Source organism: Stegastes partitus, unplaced genomic scaffold (assembly GCF_000690725.1).
Source record: "Stegastes partitus isolate 25-593 unplaced genomic scaffold, Stegastes_partitus-1.0.2 Scaffold3, whole genome shotgun sequence".
NCBI lineage: Eukaryota > Metazoa > Chordata > Actinopteri > Pomacentridae > Stegastes > Stegastes partitus.
In genome coordinates, this window is record NW_007577734.1 from 1,092,793 (window position 1) to 1,111,189 (window position 18,397).

Consider the following 18,397-nt stretch of genomic DNA (forward strand, 5'->3'; position numbering starts at 1 on the left):
CAGCAAGAAAAAAAAACAAACCCTGTACAATAATACATTGTAAAGTAAAATATATGTTTATTGTACTGCTGTAGTCCTGTATTAATTTGTCGTTTCTGATATGTGGACTTTTAAAAACATTCCACATCTATCTGATGTTGTGTGTTAAGAAATGTGCACTTATGGTTATGCAAGTTTCCAAATTAGCAGTGGCCACTCGGGGGCGCAAAAGCTCCTTTATACTGAATAAAAGTTTCCTTGTTGCATTTTACTACCACATTTAAATTAAATGTGCTATTACCAGTTTAGGTTTCACTATAGATATAAATGCCAATAGGTGAAGTGACATTTCTCTTCAGATTTTCAGTCAGTCTAAACTTGTAGCTCGTGTTTCTTTAGTCGACCACCCATGACATCCACCAACACGTCTAATTTCCTGGCTGAACCCAGCAGGTAGATGATGTAGACCATTCTAATATTATCCAAGAGGAAAACTTCCCCTGTTATGTGAACTAAAGTATCAAGACATAATCCCACCAAACATAGAGAGGCCACGGCAGTCCCGAACAAAGAAAAAGTGTAACATTCTGTGCTCTGCAGGAAAAAGCACCTTTCAACATATTTTGAACATATTTATTCTTTCACAGGCCCCTAAGTTTGTTGGACAACACCCACATCCACCATCAGGACCTCAGTATCTCCATGCGACACACTAATACAATATAAAATAGTAGTTTGGTTGTGAAACATGCCAAGGTGACATGCACTATGTCCTAGTCAGTGTTGTTTGGTAGGAATGTGGTTCTTAGTGTCTAAGAGGAAATCTTACACTTGAACAGATTTGCTAAAATTAATATCAAATTAATTTATATAGTACATTTTCAGACATGAGTTGACCAAAGTGCTTTAGCTATAATAAGACAATCAGATACTAAAATCTGTGCAAAAAGTAAGACATGGTCTTGGAGTATTAAGGCAAAATAAAATAAATACAAAATCAAAAGCAAGCCAAAAAAAACAAACAAAACAAAACAGAAAAACAGTCCAAAATCAAAATATTATGATCATTCAGAAACAACTGAAAACATGTAAGTCGTCAGAGGAACTTTTGATGGAAGGAGGAGGGCTGTTCCAAATCTTTGAAGCTGCCTTTGCTAAGGAACAATAATGAACAAAGTACTCCAAATACTTTGTGTTTGCATCTCAACTTGTCAGAAATATCCAGAAGAGTAGAAAAAGCAAGACATTTTTTTAAAACCTAGAGAGCCTGAAAAAAAGAGTTTACATTAAAAATGAGGGAATTAGAGAAAAAGACATCTGAAGAAAAGAAAAATACCTTTAAAAAGGGATTTCAAGAGCTGTATTGCCTTATATAGCAATAAACATTAAATGATATCTTTTTGCCATCACACACTGAAAAAAGGTAATTACTATAACTGGGGAAATCTGTAAAATACTATTTAAAAAAAATACCATTTGCATATTTTAATTATATATATATATATATAATGTTTTTTTTCAGAGGAGGGACATATCTGTAAAGTACATTTTTTCAGATTTAAGTACAGTAATTATTATTATTATTATTACATTTATTTATTATTTACAGCTTTTGCCTTCCTTTTTTTAAAGGTTGACTTAATTTTATTATTATTGTATATGTAATTTGAGATTTTACTAGTTATGTTTGTAATTTAATAAAACAGGGATAATCCATACAATAACTGTATTTTTATTATTTAAATACAGTATTAAAAATTGTGGAGCTTATTAGATTTTAGTCAAACATTGGCCCATATTTTAATTCTTTTTCCATGGTTAATGTGGGAAGCAATGTTCTGTGATTTTAATAGTTATTATCTGTAGGGTTTTTTTTTTTGTTTGTTTGTTTTTAAATCTATAAATAAGAGGGAAAAATGGTTTTTATTTTTTTTTAAGTCAAAAACTTTTTTATTATTATTATTTTTTACAGTGTGGTACAAAACACAACTATTATTTTTCTATCTGTGTTTTTTTTTTTGTTTTGTTTTTTGTTTTTTTTAATTGGAGATAAACAGTGACACTGGAGAAACTGCAGCTCTTTAAATGAATTAGTTAATTCGTCTCTGTTCATGTTCATTAGTAAAGTTGTAAAATGTGAAAGTGGCCCGTGGATGGGTTTATGCTGAAAGTCTTGTCCGGATGTTCTGTGTCGGTTGCCGCTGCCTTCACACCAATGCTGCTCTCAGGTGATGAAACAAACACTCCCACTGGACACCATCTTCACACGCAGGTAGCCGAGACTCACCTGGCTGACGCCTGCAGTGACTTTACTGACTTCTGAGACGAAGCGAAGCTATTTTCAGGACTTTCAAGTGAATGGACGGTAGGTAGGTATCATGGTCATGTGACTACAGATTTCTGTGATTTTGTTATTAGAAAGTCCAGCTCTTGTTATGATGACATGCTGAAAGTCTTTGAATCATCAGGAAATAGCAACATTAACAGAGAAGGAGTAGAAGAAGTAGTAAATGGAACAAACAAACCCACATAAAGTTTGCTCTCGTGGTTTGTGTATTTGTTTACCTGAGTGCCAGTAGTAAACAACACTAGAAATTAAACAGGATAATTAACTAATTCCAGTGTAGTGCTATTATTTGAGCCTTTGTATGATTTCATTTATTTCCTGTAACTATTTCTGAGGTAAAAATGTCATTAGAATTTCATTGGGCTCTTTCCAAAGCAGAGTCACTTTTTGAGAGTCACTTCTTGTTGTCAGACCAGTTTGTCCACTTTGAATGTAGGTTTTAGTGCAGGAGGAGCCTCTCCTTTCATTCATTCAAAGCCACAGATACCTCCAGGTAGTAGTCACCGTCCATATACTACACCTAGGTATTTACCCTCAGAGCGCTGTGTCCTCTGTGTGACAACATGTGTGTTTTCATGTCATACAACTTTAAAAACCTTTGCCAAGATGTTCTCCGGAGGCTGCACTGTGTTGAAAGCCTATTTTAGCCTCACTGTTCAAAGCCTCTCTTTTTTTCCTTTCATCAGAGTACAGCGGCAGCCAGGATGATCCCAGTGGGTGAATTCAGAAACCTCGGCACAGAGCAGAACTCGAAGCTTCGGGTCCTGAAACCGTGGTGGGATGTTTTCTCAGAATACCTGTGCATTGCTATGCTCATGCTCGGAGTCTTTGGGTGCACCTTGCAGGTGAGGCGTCTGCAGACTGCCACTGTGGGATCATAAGTTTTTGTGGATGTAAACAGAACTTAATATGCTTAATTTGTAGCAGTTGTGGCTTTACCTGATGGAATATTTTGTTCCCTCATACGCCTTCCTCTCTTTTTTGCGGCACATGCCACAGCTTTACCATCTGACCTCCAAGTCAGGCGAAAACACAGACAATATAACTGTAATACTCGTCTCCCCTGACCCACTTACTGCACACTGAGCTCACTAACTCGCAGCTTAATGTGTCTCTCACCATCATTTCTGTGTCATATTAAAATAGCACAAAAGTAAAGCAAAGGATTTCATATTTATTCAGTGATAATGACTCTTTTGCTGACAGAAAGTTATTAATGTTGCTTTATTAAATAACAAAAGTAAGTACCATGTATTTGCCTGCTAACATTGTGATAAGTCTACTAACGTTTAGCTTAGTTGTAAATAGTGGCGACAGAGGTGGAGTTCAGGGATAACATCCATGAAAAGACCAGTAAACTGGACCCGAGGCAGCTGTCTGAAACAGTACACCATCGACGGCCACCGCAAGCTCTGCTGAATCAGGGGTGTAACTGTTGCTGATAGGAATCACAGAGACAACACTGAAGGTTTAGATGAGGTAACTTTACCAACAAAAATCCAGGCTGAAGAAACAGGGAAGTTAGCATTTGTGAGATTATTAATAAAAAGATAAATTCATGCATTATCTTTCATTAAAGCACTGAGTTTAGTTTCCATAAAACAAAATATCTCCAGGTGTTAAAAGTTTCTAATATTTTCTCATGCTTTCTATAGGCCCTATAGGTCCTACAAAGCCTTGTAGTGTTTTGTTCCAATATCTTTTACAATATAAAGTGATGTTTATGCCTACATTTGAGGTTTCATCTGTAATTTGTCACCTGTTAATACACAGTAAATAGCAGATTAAGCATCCATACACAAGAAGATATTGTTGTTGGTATCTTGTGCTTTTTGACAAGTAGCACAACAAATTGCTTTGTGATTTTAGGAAAATGCATTATCACACATTTCCATTGTTTTCCCTCTTATTCCCACCTCATTTATTCTTTCATTCGTTTGTTTTCCTCAGCTCACCCAAGACAAAATTTCGTGTCTGCCCAGCCCCTTCACCAGCCCAACACCTGAGGCCATTGACTGCAGCTACATCCGGACCTACAGGGAGAACGTGACGGCACAGTATACGCTGGTTACCCCTGGGAGCCCCATCATCCAGGAGGTGTTCGGTCGCAAGAACAACCTGGACATTCACCAATACGTGTTCGTCAACCACTACTGCTATGAGAGGTTTGTCCACTGGTTTGCCAAGTACTTCCCGTACCTGGTTGTGATCCACACTATGATCTTCATGGTGGCAAGCAGCTTCTGGTTCAAATTCCCTGGGACATCTTCTAAAATTGACCTCTTTGTCACCATTCTTGGAAAGTGCTTTGACTCTCCCTGGACCACGAGGGCCCTGAGTGAAGTTTCTGAGGAGCGAGGAGAGGAGAAGCTGGTCAGCTGGAGGAGGAACACCATGTCAAAAGATTCCACAGAACGACGACCAGACGAAGAGGAGGCCGGAGGGCTTCTTATGCGCTCCTCCTCTGTCAAGTCTAATCCAGAAAAGAAAAGTCCAGAGCCTCAGTCTTCCCCCTCTTTGTTGGATAAGAAGGAAGGGGAGCAGGCCAAAGCTCTTTTTGAAAAGGTGAAGAAGCTCCGAACTCACGTAGAGGAGGCAGACATCTTGTATCACATGTATGTGCTACAAACATCACTGAAAGTCTTCAAGTTCCTTTTGATCATTGTTTACACTGCAGTGCTGGTACCGTACATTCAGATAGTTGTGCGTTGTTATGTTCCTCCTGAGCTGACTGGTTTTGACATCTATTGCTGCAACCACAACAAAGCCCATCTTTTCTCCAAACTTGCCTACTGTTATATCTGCTTCGTGGGAGTGTATGGTATTCTGTGCATCTACACGCTCTACTGGTTGTTCCATCGGCCTCTGAAGGAGTACTCCTTCGACCAGGTCAGACTGGAGACTGGTATTAATGACATACCAGATGTGAAGAATGACTTTGCCTTCCTCCTGCACCTTGTGGACCAATATGATTCTCTTTACTCTAAAAGATTTGCCGTCTTTCTATCTGAAGTCAGTGAGAGTCGCCTCCATCAGCTTAACCTCAACTATGAGTGGACCGACAAAAAGCTGCGCACTCGTCTCACCAAGAACTCCAGTAACCGTCTGGAGCTCCACCTGTTAATGCTGCCAGGGCTTCCTGATACAGTCTTTGAGCTAACTGAAGTGGAGTCGCTCAAACTGGAGCAAGTTAACAATGTCACCATCCCACACAGTGTGGCAAAACTGGACTCTCTTCAGGAGTTGTCACTGATCTACTCCCCTGCAAAGCTCCAGCTCCCTGCCCTGAACCACCTCAAGGAACATCTAAAGGTTCTGCGTTTAGCTTTTGAAAGTTTAGAAGAGGTGCCTGTGTGGATGTACATCTTACATGGCCTGGAGGAGCTGCATCTGAGCGGTCCTCTAACCAATGAGGTGTCCAAAAGTGCCACTCTGGACTCCCTGCGCGAGCTGAGATCTTTGAGTGTCCTCACCCTTCGCTCCAACCTTACCAAGATCCCACCCAGCGTAGGGGATATTGCATTGCAGCTGCAGCGGTTGTGCATCTACAACGAAGGTGCCAAGCTCCAAGCTTTTAGCAGCCTGAAGAAGTTAACCAACCTCATTTCATTGGAGTTAGTGGGCTGCGAGTTGGAGCGCATCCCAAGTGCTGTCTTCAGCCTGAGCAACCTGCAGGAGTTGGACCTGAAGGAAAACAAACTCAGCACTGTGGAGGAGATTCTGAGCTTACAGCACTGCCAGCGTTTGGTAACGCTCCGATTGTGGCACAACAAAATCGCTTACATCCCTGATCATATCAGTAAGCTGCACACTCTGGAGACCCTGGACATGAGCTGGAACAAGCTACGAAAGCTTCCCTCTCGGCTGTTCTACTGCACCAAACTCAGACACCTCGATGTCTCCCACAATCAGCTCACCTCTCTCCCTTCTGAAGTGAGCATCCTGCAGGGCCTTCAGTTCTTCTCAGCAGCTTTCAACTCTTTAGAGACATTGCCAGAGGAGCTGTTTTCCTGTAAAAGGCTAAAAACACTGGTTCTCGGTAACAACTGCTTGTCATATCTTAGTTCTAGAGTGTCAAACCTGGCCCAGCTGGTTCGACTGGATATTAAAGGAAACCGTCTGGAGTCTCTACCACTGGAGATTGGGGATTGTCCCCTGCTGAGTCACAGTGGGCTGACAGTGGAAGACAACCTGCTGGATCTGTTGCCGTTAGATGTACGAAACAAGCTGATTCAAAGCTGAGTTTGTAGAGCTTAGGCTTGTGAGAGATTTGTCTTGGAGGCTGATGGTGTTCTGGCTTGCACAGCAAAAACAGACTACTAAGGCAAATTGGTGGAATTTTCACATAAAACAAAACAAAAAGTCAAACTATAACCAAAACCAAACAAAAGATACGTTATCATGAAACATATGTTCAACTCTGTCGATGAATGAACAATCGAGTAGGACATTTTTTATGCATTTTGCTCAAAATACCTTTTTTTAAAACTAATGTTTTACAAAGTCTGTAGGTGTATAAATACATAATATTTTTTGTACAACTGTTTTCATGTAGCTGGTTTTGCTGGTGTAGATCACACAGTAAGGTATAGCTTCCTTTTAGGGTCAAGTTACTAGTATGTGTGGGTGAAACAAGGGCTTGGCTCTCAACAGAGTGAGTAAGCTTTGACCTTCAAATGTTCTGGTTGAACATTTTTCACTCAAACTTGTATTTTGTTTGTTTTGGCCTGTATGTTGCTGGACAGGTTTGTGCAGCATGAAGAAGTGTTTCCCACAGTGTGGTGGCTCATGCTGCTCCCTTTTGTGAAAAAAGCGTCTCAGTAGTTAAATAAAAGGTGTTCATCCATGTGTTCACATGTTCGGTCGAATGGAGGGAAGAATGAGTTCATACATGAAATCATGAATCCAACTCAGCGTGATATTCAGTGTGCTTATTTGTAGACAATTATTAATCATTTACAGCAAGAAAGAAGATAAGACTATTGTCTTTGAGATGCTTCTTGGATGAGTAACGTATTTCTTTCAACACTTTAACAAATTCATGGCTTCCCTAAAATGTACGTTGTGTCTTTGTTTTATTTTATTTTATTTTTTACTAACTCTTCAGCACAATTAAACATTTACAGTGAAATATGGAGGAAACAGAGTATCACTTCCAGACAATTAAAGGAATAAGACACTCATTTCCCTACAATATTCTGCTCATTTTATTGCACATTATTTCTCTGCTAGGTCGCCGGTTCATGTCCCGGTGGGGGCACCGGGATCTTTCTGCGTGGAGTTTGCATGTTCTCCCCGTGCAGCGTGGGTTCTCTCTGGGTTCTCCGGCTTCCTCCCACAAGTCCAAAATCATGTTGAGGTTAATTGGTGATTCTAAATTGTCCGTAGGTGTGAATGTGAGTGTGCTTGGTTGTCTGTCTCTAAGTGTAGCCCTGCGATAGACTGGTGACCTGTCCAGGGTGTCCCCTGCCTTCGCCCTAAGTCGGCTGGGATAGGCTCCAGCCCCCCCTGTGACCCTAGTGAGGATTTAGCGGTGTATAGATAATGGATGGATGGATTATTTCTCTGCTGATATAATAACTTCATGCAAATGAAAATAGAGAAACAAACTGAAACAAAGGAATAAACTGGCTTCAGACTTAGTCTTGCTAAACTGTAGGTCATTCTAGTCCTTAGGTTTAGCACAGTACTTGTTGCTTCTGAATTGGAAACATTTCACTTGCAAATTCTTTGTGTTTGTCTCCTACAGACAAATGCATGTTTTCTCTCTGCATTCTTTCTTTCTTACCCCATTCTTGCCTCTGTGTACCAGTGTCTAAAAGCTCACACAGACATAACAGTGTGTTCTCCTCTGCCACTGAACTGCAGTACAGTCATGTTCTGACTTGCACAGCTCTAAAATGGGATCCTGTCACTCAGTGTACGGACATACCTCTGTGATACTCAAGTATATACTGGCCTGCCTACACCTCATAAGAAAAACCTGTGTGTTTTCTTTGCTTTTATATTTTATGTTTGAGGAGAATTTAGAACTTTTTCTTTCTTTTTAAAAGAGATAAAGAAAGAAGCTGCACAGTAGGACCTGAATGTCTTAATTCTTTGTAAAAAATTTTTCTCTGTTTCCTTTCCCCTCACTCAAGCTGACAGTCAAGTGTATCACCAGCATTAACCAAAACAGATGTGATTGCTCCATTGTGGCACAGACTTGGCTTTAAATAACTAACATGTTGTGTCTCCAATAATCTTGCTTTAAGTTGTTGATTGAAGGTGTGGGGGAGTGTAATGCTGCCACCGTGTGCCATCAGATTTGGTTGCAGGATTTACATCTGAAATATGTGACTATTTAGTGTCTTCCAGCAACAGAAGTTTTACTTATTCCAAAGTTGGGCAAGTTAAGATTCAGTTCCTGCAGGCTGTGAGTTTGATTTAATTAAATAGAGCCCAACAGAGCATGTTATAGATGACAGTGGCTCATCGTTTGGGATTTGACCACATTTTTTCACTCAGTAAGTTTGTGTCAAGGTTCGTCACTCACAAAAAGCTTCTTACTATTTTAATATCAGTTGATGTGGAAGTGTGCTGATGAATGGGAACTCAATCACACCCACGTGCCTAAATGCAAGTTGATGTTGGGGGACTCAGCAAGACTTAAAATGGAAACACAGATTTCACACTAAAAAAAACTGAAGGAATTTGATTTACTCTGAACACTCTGCCTCTCCGATTTCTGATAGTGGAGGAAGAATTAAACCGACCAGTTACCCTCTCAATGTATATACTGGTATCTAAGCAATGTGTTACGATAGACTTGAAAAAATGTGAAACTATTCTTTAATTTTAGAAACTTCAGTTAAAAGCAGTTCAACTTTCTTTTAGGTTCTTGAGACCTTAAAGAACCTAAAAGAGAAATGAAGTTGCTTTTTATTGAAGTTTCTAGGCTTACCATGACCTGGATGACTGACAATCTAACAGACAAATTCTTTAATTACTTTTAAACTTGTCATTACATATTATAGAAAAAGATTAGAGCTGTACCTAACTAATAATTGTCATTATTTCTTATTTTGCAGATTATTTTCTTAATTAATAAGCTAGCTGGTCAAGAAAACAACAAAGTACAGTTAAAAAAAAAGAGCCCAACATGATGTCCTCAACTATCTTCTTTTGTTGGACCACCAGTCAAAAATCCAAAGAGCAAATTTACACATTTGTTTCCTTGAAACTATCAAACATTTGGTATATTTGCTTCAAAAACATTTTTTGTGAATCAACCAATTAATCAAGCCCTAAAATGTAGGGGGTGAAGAATCTCTTCATCCTCTAAATACTGTGAGTGTAAACTACATTCGTATCGCTGTCTTTTTCTGTTGACAAGAACAAAAGTTCTCTCATCAAACACCTAATTTTCCTATCCAGTGTTTTCATCATCACACATCTATATGTGTTTGCTCGTCCATATGACTATGACTGGTTTTTCTGGTCTACTCATACTTTTTTCTTGTCGTATGCAAACTTGTCACTGTCAGTGTACCTCGCAACCTGCAGAACAAACTAACCACAAACAGCGTTTAATCAGGAAGTATTTGCACATTCTGCAACACACCCACATTGGTGCTCAGTGAAGTCATTGAGCTCTACCTAGTGGCTGGCTGTTTGCGTCTGTCTGCGGCTGTGTTTTTCAATATCACGCTGTTGTGACTGATTTAGCTGTGAGGGTGAGAAAACATACTTAAATATTATCCAGAGCTGTGTGTCTTTGTTACACAAGATCCGTTTGTGGTTGAACAGAAGATGGACCTCTGAGCAGAAGATTGTTGTTTCAAAACTCAAGACTTTCTGGTAAAATATAGGCAGGGAAAGTAAATGATTCTTTGGTCTTGAAGAGGCATTTAAAGTTGAGCTGCTTCAGTAAAATTTCCCCAGAAGTCAAATAGTGTGGCTAGATTGTGGTTTATGAGTAAAGTTGCAATACTTTATTGTAAAAATCCTACATTTAACCCTCCTATTACCTTCAATTTACTGACATCTTTTATCCTTGGGGTCAATGTGGCCCCTGCAATTTAAACCTCCACAAAATTATCATAAATTGTTACCTAAGTTTATGTGTAAATATCCCTTTACATAAAACAGAAAAAAATATGGCAATCATTTATTTAGACATTAAACATTGACTGGGGTCAAATTGACACCAAAGATAACAGGAGGTATAAGGTAGAAATCCTGCATTGTAAAGCTTAAGTAAGCGCAGACAAGTAGTATTACCGGCGAAAAAAACTTTGAGTATAAAGTTACATAAATTGGAAAACTCAAGTCGAGTATCTCAAAACTGATCTTTAATATAATATTTGGGTCACTTTCCAATAATTGTAAATCACAAAGGTAACAGGAAGTTTATTTTCCTGTTGAATTCAGCAGTTGAAACGTGCTTAACTGTCTTTCAATCAGTATCATACGTACATGATCTTTCTGACATCGCAGGCCTCCACACAGTCAACTGGCAGCACAGTACTTGAACTATATCTGCTTTCTTGGCTCGTGAAGTTGGCCAGTGCCGCACAAGCAAACAAAATGCCCCATTGTACCACGAGAGCCCTGAGCACATACATCAGCAAACTGTGCTACCATTACCTACAAGCCTCAACAAAACAGGGCCCTCATTCATTTTGAGTTTCAGCGCAGCTATCATTGTGACCTCTGAGAGGGTTTTCACTGTGCCGTGCATTCCATTGTGGCGTTATTAGAAATGCCCTTGACTAATCACCTCAGGGAAGCGCTGGGCATTTAAGGGTGCATGAAAACACACAGACAAGTAACAAACCAAAGGGAAAATAAATAAAATGTCCAGTGTGGAGCCACCAGGTGGAGAACACTCTTAACAGTCAGTCCTAACTCTCCAAATAAAGGTTCAGCTGTGTTGAGATTGGGTGACTGCAAAGGTCACAGCATATGACTTGCATCATTTTCATCAAACCATTCATTGACACCTCAAGCTCTTTGAATGGAGGGACTGTCAGAACAACTTTGTACTGATTTACACTGAGTTACACTTCCCTCTAAGTTGACAGGAAGAATCAAGCCATGCCAGCAAAAAATCCCCAAATAGTATATCACAGAGACTAGATTACTTTAATATAGGTAAGGGTCAAAGATTCAAGTCTTTCCTTTAATTTGTCACCTGTCTGTATTTAACACAAACAGAGTACACAAAATATAACTACACATCAGATGATTGAATTACTGGTTCACTGGAGACATTCCTATTTTTGGCTCACATTACTAAAATAATATAAGCTAACTTTGAATTTTATAAAGATTATAAAACATGAAGTCCGTACTGTCAGCAGGAATTTACTTAAACTGTGAACAGATTTTTTATCTCAAGTAGTGGTTGTCAACACTTTTGTCGCATGATCCTATCAGGGGCTCTTATCACTTGCTGCATATCACTAAAGAGTGAGATTAGTGACTATTTATATAATTTGTATAAGCCAGACATGTTTCAAAACCTTCTCCTCATTGCCATTAATTAAATTTAAGTAAGAAAAGGAAAACACTAAATACTTTCCCATTGATTTAAAAAAAAAAAAAAAAAAAAAACAGCCTAATTTTCAACATGAGTACAAAAATGACTCCAAATTCCAGGAAACAATACTGAAAGAACTTAAGTTACAATGGGCTATAGCCCAGGTAGAAGTAGCCTAGCGTAGAGAAGATTCAGTGCACAATTAAGTGGAAAAAAAAAACATACTTCATAATTTCAAGTTCAACACTTTATTTTGTGCTTTCTTCTTCAAATAGTAAAGTGAATAATCTCACTTTCGTTTTAAAAGTATTTATATAAATAACATTTCAACAAACCACAATAAATGTTGCTCTTTACAAAAGTCACAGGCATATTTAGTCCTGTTCCAACAATACATAAGAGCAAATTCAAAGTCTAAGTACATCTAATTAAGAGAAACACAACTATGCAAACAATCAGGGTGCACCATGTCAAGTTTTGTAAAATAAAAAACAAACAAACATACAATGCAGCAACAGTTACAATTCTGACACAATGGAAATAATGCAATAATTAGAAAACACTGGGGGGGAAACTATCTACAAATGTGCACTCCCAATTAATAGGGAAAACAGATATATATGAATATATATAAGGTGCCTAAACTGCACTGTGCAAAAGAGGTGTCTACAGTATATAGCCACCCATCCACTGAAAATAAGCTGCCAAGACAATATGTCCTGTGTCACATATTAATGCTGAGTCACTATTAACAAAAAAAATAATCCTTTACACAGCAATGAATTCAAGTCACCAGGTTTGAAGCAAAGAAAGAAGTGTGAGGTTAGGGTAACCGGGAAGACACCCAGACTTCTGACTAACTGTGAATGTGAGCAAAAAGCAAGTTAATCATATCGGGCACACACGAGGCTCGGGCCACGTCTATCGCCGTCTGACCGCTGATGTTCGTGTGCTTCAGGTCGGATTGCGGCGCCAGGAACTTTACAACATCCAGGTGGCCTTCCCGGATGGCGATGTGGATAGGCAGGGTGCCGTTCTGGTCCGGAATGTTTACCAAAGCGCCGTACTCCACCAGAACCTGCAAAGTGTCGAGGAACCCTGTTCGAGCTGCATCGTGGATGGGCGCTATCCCATGTTTGTCCTGGACGTTGGGGTCGGCTCCTTTCTCTAACAACAAACTGGCGATCTTGGAGTTTCCCATCATCATCACCTGTTGGAGAAATCATTAGAGGAGATGCGAAGAAGGAGCTATTGCAAATTCAGCACTTGTGTGTAAATGGAAGGTTGTGACCCTGTGAACTCAGAGACTTTTTAACAGTTTTATGTCAAGCATCTCCAGAAAGAATCCCTAATAAATATAATTAAAGAAAACGTGTCAAATGTAACCTGGTAAATAATTAAACACAGTAAATGCCTACAGTTTTACAGAACAAATACAATAACTGAGAAGAGGAAAGTCTAGCCATCAGTTTGTCAAGTACATCTTTGAGAGAAGAACATAGTCTGACACAACAATGCTACATTTGTGTTGCATTAATCTCAGAGATATTGGTCATTACTAGATGAACAACTATGAAACTTTATCACTTAAATCAATTATAGAGCAGCACTCCCAAACATCTTGTGATTCAAGTTCTTAAAATGATGATATATTTGACGATAAAGTGCATAACTTTGGGTTTCCCGATATTTTACGGGACATTTTTCACTATTTTATAAACCAAATATTTAATTAAAAAAATTACGAAATGACAGACAACAATTCTTAACTACATCCCTAATCAGTCAGCATATAAAAAGTGCGGCAAAAGACATTAAAACCTTCACATTTGAACAGCACCACAAACTACAGCTTATAAAATTACTCTAAAGTCAATTACCTATGTAAACATTATAACTTCTACCACGGTTGGTTTACTGCTGGCTGTAAAAATTGCACTACAATATTGTTCAGTCTATCTTTTTAGTCCTTGTATTTGCTGATTACAGCTATATATTTTTGCAGTATATGTAAGTTAGGTCTTTTTTACTATTTAGTTATATTTTCCTACATGCCTAGCTATTTTGTCTGCATTTTTAGGCTGCTTGATGCTTGAATTTCCCTCTGAATCAATCTCTATCCATCTCTCTAATTGGGCAACTGAGTGCACACCCTCTTTTCTATGAATTTCCAGTAAGTCAAATCATAAAACACTTAACATCTTGAATTGTAATGGTGTAGTTTCGAGGATGTGAACACTTCATTCTAACATATAACCATGTTGCTGGAAACATCATCAGAGAGCACTGATGTTTTGGCTACATTAACCCTCAGGGGATGCTTTAATTTACCGCCTTTGAGAATATTAGAGGACAAAAATGTCCTCACCCAAAAACTGCTATAAAAACATAACAGATTAATATTTTTTCTACTTTGTTTTTGCTCCAAGTTTTCAATCAACTTCTGTCGTAATCAAAAATGCCAAACATTCATATAATTTTTATTTATTTAACCCTTTAAACGCCCATTTGATTACATGAAGTCACAGTTTTTATGAAAAGAAAAATTGATATAATTAGTTATTTTCCAAATAATAAATGATGGAGGGCTGGGGACTTTTGTCAAAGATTAGGCCTAAATATACATAAAATTAGTAATAGAATTGATATTGATGCATTGCTATTTTTTTGGAGTGACAGATTCTTAATTTACTACCCTTAATGTCCCATTGACTCCCATTATAATCACAATTTTTAAACGCCCAGTCATTACACAATATAATCATGCAAACTCTAATTTCAGGGTTTCATTCTGGAGAAAAATAGTAAGAAAAGATAGATTTTTTTCTGTTTACCATGAGATGGGACAATTTTTCCATTGTAAGTCTGTGCATGTTCTGTATGCATGTGTGTGCGCGCGTGCATGTGAGCGTGTGTGCAAGCATGTGTGTGTGTGTGTGAGTGAGTGTGAGTGTGTGCTGTTTCTCTGAAGTGAGAGACTGAAAGAGTTGTGGATGTCAGCTAGAAAGATGGCATGTCCATTATGAGTATCCCAGAGAGTAGATTGACTTATAAAGCCCAGCCAAAGTCAGGAGACCAATGGAGGCCCGCACATCTGTCATGTCAACATCACTCCAGTTAGCCACTGAATGTCCTCCATTTATGTTTGTCATACTAACAATAATGCTGCAAGGTGGCTCAGTGGTTAGCTTTATTGCCTTGCAACAAGAAGGTTGCCGGTTCGCGTCCCGTTAGGAAGCCCGGGATCTTCCTGCGTGGAGTCTTCATGTTCACCCCGTGCAGTGTTGGTTCTCTCCGGGTTCTCCTGCTTCCTCCCACATAGTCCAAAAACATGTTGAGGTTAACTGGTGATTCTAAATTGTCCATAGGTGTGAATGTGAGTGGGCTTGGTTGTCTCTCTCTAAGTGTAGCCCTGTGATAGCCTGGTTACCTGTCCAGGTGAACCTGTCTTCACCCTGAGTCAGCTGGGATAGGCTCCAGCCTCCCACGACCCTAGTGAGGATTAAGGTGTAGAGATGATGGATGGATGGATACTAACAATAATGTCAATCATTTCTGTCGTCAAAAATAAGTCAAAAGAGGATTCCACATTGTGAATACAGGAAGTGGCATAACGTGTGGGCCCTGGCACCAAACCTCGGGCATCAGGTACAAAGTGGGCAGTCTCACTGTTAGTCTGAGACCAGGTTTGCCCATTTTTGGAAACCCACTTATAGGCAGGAGGAGCAGGATCCTCAGTGTCCTCTTAGTCTCAGGTGAAGGATCAGAAGAGGAAGCAGGACCATCGGACTCGACCGCAAACTCCACATCCGATTCCTCTTCTGAGGCCGTTTCTGTCTCAGATGACGAATCCTGCAGCTCACTGGAAGGTCCAGGCTGCATGACCATATCTAAAGCCTGCTCTACAGAGAAGTGCCTCTTCATGTTGCTTGTTGTTCATCAGGGGAAAGAAATGATCAGGCAGCCAAGTGACATTTATAACTTTGGTTCTGACAGGACAGTAACCAAAACAATGCCCAGGTGCATAAACTCACTTTTTATGCACCTGGGCATTGTTTTGGTTTACTTCACTGTGAGTTCTCTGAAGTGCAGCGAGAACAGGGACTCTTCTTATTTTTTATTTTTGAGAGTGCATGAAAGTATATGAGTATATGAGTGTGTAAAAGTGTAATAAAGACTAAAAACTAAGGTAAATCAGGTAACGCAAAGGTCAGTCTCTTTCAGTCTCTCACTTCAAAGAAACAGCACACACACACACACACACTCACACACACACATGCTTGCACACACGCTCACATGCACGCGCGCAAACACAAACACACACAACATGCATACAGAACATGCACAGACTTACAATGGAAAAATTGTCCCATCTCATGGTAAACAGAAAAAATCTATCTTTTTTAAAAACAATTTTTCTCTAAAATGAAACCCTGAAATTAGAGTTTGCATGATTACATTGTGTAATGACTGGGCGTTTAATAATTGTGATTATAATGGGAGTCAATGGGACATTAAGGGTAGTAAATTAAGAATCTGTCACTCCAAAAAAATAGCAATGCATCAATATCAATTCTATTACTAATTTTATGTATATTTAGGCCTAATCTTTGACAAAAGTCCCCAGCCCTCCATCATTTATTATTTGAAAAATAACTCATTTTATGTGTGTTTTTTCCATAAACGCTGTGACATCATGTAATCAAAACGGCATTTAAAGGGCTAAATAAATAAAAATATATGAATGTTTGGTATTTTTGATTAGAGCAGAAGTTGATTGAAAACTTGGAGCAAAAAAAAAAAGTAGAAAAAAATATTAATCTGTTATGTTTTTATAGCAGTTTTTGGGCAGGACATTTTTGTCCTCTAACATCCTCAAAGGGTAGTAAATTATGAATCGGCCACTACAATAATCGTATGTATATGTAGGCCCGATCTTTGACAAAAGTCCCCAGCCCTCCATCATTTATTATTTGGAAAATAACTAATTTTATCAATTTTTCTTTTCATAAAAATAGTGACATCATGTAGTCAAAATGGTGTTTAAAGGGTTAAATAAATAAAAATATAGCAAAAAAAAAGTAGAAAAAAAATTAATCTGTTATGTTTTTATAGCAGTTTTTGGGCGAGGACATTTTTGTCCTCCAATATCCTCAAAGGGTAGTAAATTTGCCCCCGTTAACCTAGGAAAAAATTTGAAATTTGAATTTTATGATTTTTCATGAGAAAAACCTTCCTACAAAAAATCATTTCATTCGGAGGAACACACAAAAAAAATTAGAGCCAAAAACTGAGCAAAAAAATCACCTGAAAGGACAAAAATGTACTCGACATCCCCTGAGGGTTAAGAGGTAAGGAGGCGGTTTCTGTAACCGAAGAACCAAAGCGACTAACAGCGTATTTCATCCACAGTAAACACTTGTTTACTTGTTTCTTGTTTTAATTCGCTTGTAAATGTGAATCGTGTATGAACATTTGAGCCGATGCTCACCTGCAGCGCCGTTCTGCCAAACTCATTGACAGTGTCGGGATGCACCCTGCATTCCTCCAGGATCCACTGCACCTCGCTGCTACTCCCTCTGGCTGCTGCCGCCGTCAAGGCTTTACCGGCATCCATCTGACTTAGGACCATTCTAGTCTCTCTTTCTGGCAGCTCTGGAAGACACGGACCACGGTAACGACGAAACACAAACCACGGGCTGCTCTTCAAAGCAACACACAGAAAGAGCCGAAAAGATGAAGTTGGGCTATAGCTAGCTAACGTTACTACAGCATCCGGCTAACATAAGCTGCAGTTCCCCGCTGACGCCATGTTATCTGACTGTATCGTTACACTGTGTCGGGTTTTTTTTTCTTTCTTTTTTTTTTTTAACAAACTCTGAAACACAACAGCTCAACACAAACATTTGTTCTGCCCGCAGAGAGGAAACCCACGTCGACTAACAAACAGTTAGCATCCAGGCTAACGGCTAACATTAAAAACAGAGCCCACAGCGCGTTTAAGCATACCTTGTTCGGTTCGGTACTATCCAAAACGTCGCCAAAGATTTTCTGCCCCGCTGTCTCCTACAGACCGGTTATATTTAATAAAAATTCAAACAAGAGGAGTTTATCAACATTACAAAATACATTTGCGCGCTGAGATCCATACAGCGGTGTCTCCAGACTACAATTTACAAACATTGGACAGGACACACGCTGGCCAATCACAGCTCGCCAGGAGGGTGTTGTTCTTCCATATATGGCGAAAGGGGCGGTGCTACGACGCTGTTACTACGGTATCACTGTGGTAACAGCAGCGCTCCACCAATCAGCGCACGCAGCGAAGAAAGCGGGCGATTCGTATACGTTGATGTCTTCAAAGACAGTTCATTCAGATTTCTAACCTTTGCTTGTGTTTCTCCAGAGGCAAGTGAGGAAAAAAGGCGGGTGCAAGTTTTTAATTTTAGGCGGAATTTAGCGACCGTGATTGCACAATGCAAGACTACAATATGCTGGCAAAAACTCCCCTTATGTGTTGCAAACTCACCACAAAAAACAACACAAGA

At 39.2% G+C, this 18,397-nt stretch overlaps 2 protein-coding genes across 3 annotated transcripts; one reads left to right on the top strand and one right to left on the bottom strand.

Moving 5' to 3' along the window:
* Nucleotides 1–2,231: 2,231 nt before the first annotated feature.
* On the top strand, nt 2,232–7,520 carry LOC103353831 (leucine-rich repeat-containing protein 8E). 2 transcript variants are annotated; one of them, XM_008276995.1, is made up of 3 exons: nt 2,232–2,348; nt 3,013–3,171; nt 4,277–7,520. In XM_008276995.1, exons 2-3 carry the CDS (start codon nt 3,031–3,033, stop codon nt 6,566–6,568), a joined length of 2,433 nt encoding a protein of 810 aa, XP_008275217.1. In that variant the 5' UTR covers nt 2,232–2,348; nt 3,013–3,030; the 3' UTR covers nt 6,569–7,520. The 2 variants fall into 2 exon arrangements, with proteins under 2 accessions (XP_008275217.1, XP_008275223.1); XM_008277001.1 differs by having other exon boundaries at nt 2,232–2,344.
* A 4,561-nt stretch (nt 7,521–12,081) lies between these two features.
* Nucleotides 12,082–17,939, bottom strand: cdkn2d (cyclin-dependent kinase inhibitor 2D (p19, inhibits CDK4)). Its single transcript, XM_008277014.1, has 3 exons — nt 17,859–17,939; nt 17,341–17,504; nt 12,082–13,059 (listed from the first exon to the last, which is right to left on the bottom strand). Exons 2-3 carry the CDS (start codon nt 17,479–17,481, stop codon nt 12,706–12,708), a joined length of 495 nt encoding a protein of 164 aa, XP_008275236.1. The 5' UTR covers nt 17,482–17,504; nt 17,859–17,939; the 3' UTR covers nt 12,082–12,705.
* Between the last annotated feature and the right edge of the window lie 458 nt (nt 17,940–18,397).

What these genes read in the sequence shown, in the direction of transcription:
- LOC103353831 (XM_008276995.1), top strand. Translation starts at nt 3,031, where the DNA reads ATGATCCCAGTGGGTGAATTCAGAAACCTCGGCACAGAGCAGAACTCG. An exon ending in TCTTTGGGTGCACCTTGCAG is followed by an intron (nt 3,172 to 4,276) that starts GTGAGGCGTCTG and finishes TGTTTTCCTCAG; the next exon opens with CTCACCCAAGACAAAATTTC.
- cdkn2d (XM_008277014.1), bottom strand. Translation starts at nt 17,481, where the DNA reads ATGGTCCTAAGTCAGATGGATGCCGGTAAAGCCTTGACGGCGGCAGCA. An exon ending in TTGGCAGAACGGCGCTGCAG is followed by an intron (nt 13,060 to 17,340) that starts GTGAGCATCGGC and finishes TTTCTCCAACAG; the next exon opens with GTGATGATGATGGGAAACTC.